We start from the raw sequence: 8,617 nt of genomic DNA on the forward strand, positions 1-8,617 counted from the left end.
CTCCCTGTGATAAGGTTGTTCTTGTTTGTTTTCATATTAAGCAAGTGATTTAACATAAGGATTAAAACAGAAAGAAAAACCTTTGAAATAATCCATGTGTAAAATCCGTAATAAAGATGGCATTAAATAAATGAGTAAATATGTCAAACCCCTGAGATCCAACCTCACAATCACTTGTTCCATGATGACTAAAGAAAGTTTATTTACATCACAGACCCAGTGACGCCCATTCTAAGAGTTTCATTTTCCGGGAAAACAGCTGATCCTCACACTCCTTTATAAGTCCAGTCGTCCAACACAGTCCAGGCTTAGGCTCCTGATCCTGAGTGCAACAATGGGTCTGTGTGAGTACAGCTGCCTTTTTCAAATCATCTCTACATCATATAAGTTCATGATTGTAGCATCACTGAAAATGTCTAAATAGTTCAGGCTGAGCTTTGGTAAGATGTTTTTTTTTTCCCTTTCTTTCTTATGTTTCAGTGACAGGCTTAGCGATCGCAATCGGAGCAGGTAACAAACCTCTTTGTTTATTGATGTATTTTTACATCTAACACTCATAGGTGAAGTCACACATATCATACATGTATTCATTTTAAAACATCCTGATGATCAGTAACCAGGTGTTTCTTCCTGTTGTCAGGTGGAGCAGTGGTCTCTGCTCCTATTGTCCTGGGGGCTGTAGGTTTCACCTCAGTTGGTATAGCTGCAGGCTCCTACGCTGCAAGCATGATGTCTGCAGCTGCTGTGGCCAATGGAGGAGGAGTGGCAGCAGGAAGTGCAGTGGCTGTTTTGCAGTCAGCAGGTAAAAATAAATAAATAAATATTTTACCAGTGATTACTCAAAAACCTTTATTATAAACCTGAAAGATCCCAGAAACAATAACATGTGACTGTGCTGCAGTGAGGATAATACGACGGACTATTAGGTCCACGTAAAGAAAAAATATTATCAATCATTTTGAGAATAAAGTCGAAATGTGGAGATTACAAGTGTCTGAAGAAAAGCTCCCACGGTTGCTACTGTATGTCATCAGAGTTTGTGAAATTGTGCTTCAGAATCGGTTTTAGTAAGAAAGAAAGAAATGATTTTTCTTTAAGCTCATAAACACAGTGTGGTGATAAGTGTTAGGTTGTACAAAAAGCTGGTAATGGACAGATGCGAGGTTATCGATGGTTACATCCTCGTGCAATAAAGAGGATGAATGTTGTATCACAAGACGGCTGATCAATTTTTTTCACTAACTCATCTAAATAAGGAATTTTCTTTAGCGGATATAGCGCATGTGGCAGTTTGTGTTCAAACAGTAATGTCCATATCAACAACTTTTTTCTTGTGGCTCTAATACTCCGTCGTAGGATAAACCCTCCCCCTCTCCTCTGCAGCTCAGTTACTTCATCTAACTGCTCGATCAGCTGTCTGGTGTTCTGAAGCCTGTTTTCTCTCTGCAGGTATGGCAGGTCTGTCTGGGGCCGCCACCGCAGCCGTGGGTACTGTTGGAGGGGCTGTTGGAGGATTGGTGGCTGCTCTCATCTGAGACCAGGAAATTATGATAATCAGAAAGAAAAAAAATAGTAATAAATGACATATTTACTGCTGCCAATTGGAAACAGTTGCAATAGTATCAGCGCCATGCTTCAGTAAAGCTTGGCTGAAATGTGAGTGCTGGTAATGCTGTGGTGTTTTATTACAAAACACATGAACACGGTCAAATTGTGCAACTTTAAATAAAGCCCTAATAATGAAAAGCATTTTAAAGTTGTGTTCTGGTTATTTTTATTATTTTGTTTATATTTTATTATTCTATTTATGTTATCTGAAAATACTAAGACATGTATCATTATTTTTATATAATTGAGTACCAAAGCTGACATATTTGGTTTCTATAACTGGCAGAAATAAAGCGATCACCAAAGCTTGAAGTGAAGTCAGACACACTGAGTGTCGCACATGATACAAATTCTACTTGTAAGCATAAATTATTTGGATTTATTTTCTCACTGCATTATTATACTGATAAGAAAGTGATATTTTGCCATCTGGTTATAAATAGATGGTCTGCTAAAAAACTGATTACAACTCATTTAAACTATGGGTAATGACGTCGTTGCATTTAATCATGCAAATCTCTCATGATTGAAATCAACGCATTTTTTGTTTTATTTTATTTTATTTTATGCTATATAGAACTTTCCTGTCAGAAGCTACAGCCACAATGATACTGGTTTCTTTATTTATACACGTAACCCCTTCATAAACGAAACACAAAAATACAGATACAGTTTGTGTTGCTCTCTGTCGCCCTCGGTTGTTCAGCTCTGAACATAAGGTTTTGTTACTGAGGAAAGGAAACCTTGCTTGCTATAAAAATCAGCCCATTTCAGAGCAGACGCAGGACAGAGGAGCTGTCATGATCCTGGGTCCTTTTGACCCAGCGTTTTGTGTTTTCTCTTCGCGATTTTGGTTCTGTTCTCTAATTGGTGTTTACCCTGTTCCCCCCCGTGTGTTCCTGTTTTATTGTGAAGGTCTGCGTCTTATGTGAGTGTTTTCAGTTTGCCTCCCTGGTCTCGTCACGTTAATCACTCCCAGCTGTGTCTCCCACCTGTGTGTAATCTCCCTGTGTTCTCTGAGTGTATTTAAGTTGTATTTTCTGTCTTGGTAATCGCTGGTTCGTCTGTGTTGTTTCCCCTCGCTCTCCCTGTATGTATTTCTCCGGACCTCCCTGCATCCTCATTCTGGTTTGTCTTATTAGTTTACCCAGTTTAGGTTTCCGGTTTCATGTTTTGTCGCCACCGCTGTTTGTACTCACACCCCTGTAAATAAACACTCATCTGCACCAGAGCTGCCGCATTTTGGGTCCTATTTCATATTCCACACGGCTTGCCCCAGCAAACCGTGACAGGAGCAGTGGCAGCTGGACGTGTGGTGGCTGTTTTGCAGTCAGCAGGTAAGTTAATACTTAGATGTTTCATTAGGATTTTAACTTGTAACAAAGAAAAAGTTCATGAAAACATCATAATCTTAGATTAGATAATGACACTATGCTCTATCATTATAATAGTACATATAACAATGACATAATCAATGATCTAATTAATGATAACAATAACTGTGAATAATGATTCAATTCATTTTAATTTTATTTATACAGCACTAAATCACAAACACAGTTGCTGAGTAACTGAGTCCCAGGGCTGACATACTTGTTATACTTGCTATAGAAATAAAGCGATCACCAAAGCTTGAAGTGAAAACACAAAGTCGGACACACTCGAGTGTCGCACATGATACAAATTCTACTTGTAAGCACAAATTGTTTGGATTTTGTTTTATCAGTGCATTATTATGTACTGCTAACAAAGTGACATATTACCATCTGGTTATAAATTGATGGTCTGCCAAAAACTAATTTCCGACATTTAAACTGTTGTGAATGACACACTGGCGTTTAATCTGATGCAAATTTCTCATGAACGAAATCAAAAATTATTTATTTTATTTTATTTTATGCTATAAAGAACATTTCTTTCAGAAGCTACAGCCACAAAGACACTGGTTTCTTTATTTTATACATGTGACCACTTCATAAATCCTACTAACACCACGGCATTTACCAATATAAGCAAAGATAAGAAACACAAAAAGTAAAGAGAAATGACTCTCCAGTTTGTGTGGCTCTCTGTCGCCCTCTTTTTTTTTTTTTCAGCTCTGAACATAAAGTTTTGTTTCCGAGGAAAGGAAACCTTTCTTGCTATAAAAATCAGCCCATTTCAGAGCAGACGCAGAGCAGATAAAGACATGGACCCCGGTGAGTCATTTGAGTTGCTGTGCATGGATCGTCTTTGATTTAAAAAAATTATGGAATGTTAATGTGTGTTCTTATGTTGTGTTGTAGTGACAGCTGTGTGCAGTGCTGCAGGAGCAGGTAAGCACTTTATTCAATTTTAACTCATTTGAATCAAAGCCCGATCCATGTCTGATCCATGTCTTCTTCCTGCAGTAGGTGCCGTAGTCGCTGCTCCTGCTCTTCTGGGAGCTGCTGGTTTCACCTCAGCAGGAATAGCTGCAGGCTCCTACGCTGCAGGCATGATGTCGTCTGCTGCAGTTGCTAACGGAGGAGGAGTGGCAGCTGGAAGTGTGGTGGCTGTTTTGCAGTCAGCAGGTAAGTTAATACTTAGATGTTTCATTAGGATTTTAACTTGCAACAACATGCAAAAAGACAATTTTCATGAAAATATCACAATTTTAGATTAGATAATGACACTATATTGTATCATTATGATAATAAATATAACAATGACATCATCAATTGTATCATTAATGATAACGATAACTGTGAATAATGACGATGATAATGATTCAGTACACTGTGATATCAGCAGGACTGAAGTTATATAGGCACAAAGTATAAGTATTTCTCAGCTTCTTTGTGTCATGGTGCTGCAGGTGCAGCTGGTCTGTCAGCTACTGCTGGTGCTGCTGTAGCTGGTGCTGGAGCAGCAGTGGGATGGCTGGCGAGTTTCATCAGCTGAAAATCATGAAGAACTCATATATTTGCTTTACCCATCTTTTTATGCCTAAAGACGAATAAAAATACTTAAGAAAAAAATCCTGATTGAAGTTGTCATAATTCATGCATGAAAGGCTTAAGTATTACATTAATAAAAAGATTTAAATTCCAGGTGATCTCAGCAATAATATTGTTTTTTAGCCGTTTGTAATACTAACTGTACTGTTAAACTTATATATAACAAGGACAACACAAGTTCTTACAGATGGACGACTGATGAGGCAGGTTTAAGAGTGCAGTCAGAAATGAACATAACTGCCATGTGTTATGTGTTTAGTTTATCTCTCTTTTAGTTTACAGTTAAAAGGAAGCCATTTTATCCAAAAAATCCAAATCCAATTTAAAAACAGAAGGTTTCCCCAAAGTGCTGTACAGAAACAAAAGGGTAAAACACAAGATAAAACCACTGACACTCACATTGAAGCATAATACATACATAATGATACATAATACATAATGAACATATCAACTCACACCAGTCTAGATGCTATCGAAAAAAGGTGTGTTTTCAAAAGCGACTCAAAAACAGGAAACGAAGATGCCTGTCTAATATTTAAAGGCAGCGTATTCCAAAGTTTGGGGGCCATAATCGAAAAGGCTCGTTCTCCTCTACGTTTTAGCCTAGATTTTGGGACAACCAACAGCTGCTGGTCAGCTTTTAATGTCACCTCACAGATTATCATCATCATCATGATTACAGCAACTGTTAGCGTGTTTATTTATTCACCTTGAGAACTCAAAGCCAAAACATTTCTTCTTTTGATAAATGTATTTGTTCAAGGTTCAAGGGTTCAAGGTTCTTTATTTGTCACATGCATAGTTATACAAGTATATGTATATATGTGTGTGTATATATATATACATATATGTGTGTGTGTGTGTGTGTGTGTGTGTGCACACACACACACACACACAGAGCAGCTGGATAGCGTAGTGGTTAGACTACACGCCTTTGGAACAGAGGATCGCAAGTTCGATTCCTGCCTGGGGCGTCTGTATCCAGTAAGGGTCCTAAGGCTAGACCCCCTATGCTAAGCAAGCCTACCGCAGACATGAGCGAGACAGATAAATATGAAGGCATGCCGGCTCGGACGTCGCCCGGATCAACAAGGTCCGCGTCAGGTGTTGAGGAACCAGGGCACCCTGACGAAAAGTGGGCTACTGGAACAAGAAGGCATCGGTGGGCAAGAGACGAAAACAGGGCGTTGTTGGAATGCTACTATGCAAGTAACCCCGGCGGAAGGGGCTACATGAATAGGATGAGGGACCTATGGATTCTTCGATACCCAACATCCACAATGACGGCGAAACAACTAGTAGCTCAGTGTTCCAACATTCGAAAAAAGGGACTGCTCTCACAGCTAGAGATTGACGAGGTACAACACAAATGCTACGGCAAGGAGGAGTCAGGACCCCAGGTCAGGGGGGAGATATCATCACCCCCACCCGAGATTGGGTACATAGCCCCAAGTGCGATAGGAGAGTTGAGTGCGAGAGGAACTGACCTGAAAAATAGGATCATGGCCAAGCTTGAAACCTGGATCCCCCGTAGCCGGTTACCAAGATTACGTGAAGTTCCCTCAGAAGGTCTGCTAGATGATGTTAATGCAGCACTACGGACAATACCTACAACCACGATTACCGACACTAACAAGCTGATCTACAATACGGCAACAGTGATCAGTGAGATGAGATGCTACAAGTTGAACAGCGACAAGGGGCAGTACCCTCCATGGAGAAGGAGGCTAGAGGGAAAGATCAAAGTAGCACGGAGGGAGGTTAGCCAACTAACGGAGTTGCAGAAAGGTGCGACAAATAAGGTGCCTAAGAAATACAGCAAGCTGTCCATACCTGAGGCCTTGGAAACTGCCAAGCAAAGACTCACAGCCTTGGCCAGCCGCTTGAGGAGGTACACCAGAGAGATAGAAGGCAGGAGAATAAACCAGCTGTTCTCCACAGAACCAGCAAAGGTGTACTCTCAGTGGCAAGAGAACAGCACCACCAAGGCTGGAGACGGAGCAATACTGGAAGAGCATATGGGAGAAGGATGCAACCCATAACGGCAATGCTCAGTGGCTAGAGGATCTGAGGGCTGACCACAGCGACCTCCCTGAACAGGGTCCAGTAACCATCACAGTGGCAGATATCCAAGAAAGGGTCTCCAGTATGAAGAGTTGGACAGCACCAGGGCCCGACATGGTTCACGCCTACTGGCTGAAGAAGCTGACTGCACTCCACGAGCGTCTGGCAGCACAAATGAACCAGCTGCTAGTTAACGAGAGACACCCGGAATGGCTAACTGATCCCCAAGGACCCCAAGAAGGGACCAGTCCCCTCCAACTACCGACCAATAACCTGCCTCAGTACTACATGGAAGCTCCTGTCAGGCATCATATCGGCTAAGATGAACAGGCACATGGGTCAATACATGAGCGGGACACAGAAAGGAATTGGCAAGAATACCAGAGGCGCAAAACACCAGCTACTGGTAGACAGAACAATCAGCCGAGACTGCAAGACCAGACTGACCAACCTGTGCACTGCCTGGATTGATTACAAGAAGGCCTATGACTCAATGCCCCACAGCTGGATACTGGAATGCCTAGAATTGTACAAGATCAATGGGACCCTAAGAGCCTTCATCAGGAACTCAATGGGGATGTGGCGTACAACACTAGAGGCCAACTCCAAGCCCATAGCACAAGTCACCATCAAGTGCGGGATCTACCAAGGAGATGCTCTGTCCCCACTGCTGTTCTGCATAGGCCTGAACCCCCTCAGTGAGATCATTAACAAGACTGGCTACGGATACCGACTACAGAACGGAGCAGTTGTCAGCCACCTCCTGTACATGGATGACATCAAGCTGTATGCCAAGAGTGAACGAGACATCGATTCACTGATCCACACTACCAGGCTATACAGCAATGACATTGGAATGTCGTTCGGACTGGAGAAGTGTAGTCGGATGGTAACAAAGAGAGGGAAGGTAGTCAGAACTGAGGGGATTGAACTACCAGAAGGCAACATTGCAGACATAGAGGACAGTTACAAGTACTTGGGGATCCCACAGGCGAATGGGAACCATGAAGAGGCCGCTAGAAAAGCTGCAACCACCAAGTACCTGCAGAGGGTCAGGCAAGTCCTGAGGAGTCAGCTGAATGGTAAGAACAAGATCCGGGCCATCAACACGTACGCCCTGCCCGTGATCAGGTACCCTGCTGGGGTAATAGGCTGGCAAAAGGAGGAGATAGAAGCCACTGACATAAAGACAAGAAAGCTCCTTACCATGCATGGAGGGTTTCACCCCAAATCCAGCACCCTGAGGCTGTACGCTAAGCGGAAGGAAGGGGGCCGGGGACTGGTGAGTGTCAGCACCACAGTCCAGGATGAGACAACGAACATCCAAGAATACATTAGGAAGATGGCCCCAACTGACCGAGTGCTCAGTGAATACCTCAGGCAGCAGAAACCCAAGAAAGAGGAGGGAGACGAGGAACCATCATGGAAGGACAGGCCCCTGCACGGTATGTACCACCGGCAGATAGAGGAGGTGGCTGATATCCAGAAATCCTACCAGTGGCTGGACAAAGCTGGACTGAAAGACAGCACAGAGGCACTAATCATGGCAGCACAAGAACAAGCTCTGAGCACAAGATCCATAGAGGCTGGGGTCTATCACACCAGGCAAGACCCCAGGTGCAGGCTGTGTAAAGATGCCCCAGAGACAATCCAGCACATAACAGCAGGGTGCAAGATGCTAGCAGGCAAGGCATACATGGAACGCCATAACCAAGTGGCCGGCATAGTGTACAGGAACATCTGTGCCGAGTATAACCTGGAAGTCCCGAGGTCAAAATGGGAGATGCCCCCAAGGGTGGTGGAGAATGACCGAGCTAAGATCCTGTGGGACTTCCAGATACAGACGGACAAAATGGTGGTGGCTAACCAACCGGACATAGTGGTGGTAGACAAACAGAAGAAGATGGCCGTAGTGATCGATGTAGCGGTTCCGAATGACAGCAATATCAGGAAGAAGGAACACGAGA

General features: G+C 42.9%; 1 protein-coding gene and 1 long non-coding RNA gene across 2 annotated transcripts; both read left to right on the forward strand.

Annotated features, from left to right (window-relative positions):
* Positions 1 to 229: 229 nt before the first annotated feature.
* Positions 230 to 1,749, forward strand: LOC146646209 (interferon alpha-inducible protein 27, mitochondrial-like). Its single transcript, XM_085391955.1, has 4 exons — positions 230 to 344; positions 481 to 510; positions 641 to 802; positions 1,450 to 1,749. Exons 1-4 carry the CDS (start codon positions 335 to 337, stop codon positions 1,533 to 1,535), a joined length of 288 nt encoding a protein of 95 aa, XP_085248081.1. The 5' UTR covers positions 230 to 334; the 3' UTR covers positions 1,536 to 1,749.
* An 851-nt stretch (positions 1,750 to 2,600) lies between these two features.
* LOC146646210 (uncharacterized) lies at positions 2,601 to 4,607 on the forward strand. The gene is made up of 5 exons (XR_014908803.1): positions 2,601 to 2,945; positions 3,705 to 3,806; positions 3,894 to 3,923; positions 3,999 to 4,160; positions 4,445 to 4,607. It is a non-coding gene; the product is annotated as an uncharacterized LOC146646210 (long non-coding RNA).
* Positions 4,608 to 8,617: the final 4,010 nt, after the last annotated feature.

This window comes from Rhamphochromis longiceps, linkage group LG19, assembly GCF_057381845.1.
Source record: "Rhamphochromis longiceps isolate RC_006_pf linkage group LG19, R_longiceps_female_GT1.1, whole genome shotgun sequence".
NCBI lineage: Eukaryota > Metazoa > Chordata > Actinopteri > Cichliformes > Cichlidae > Rhamphochromis > Rhamphochromis longiceps.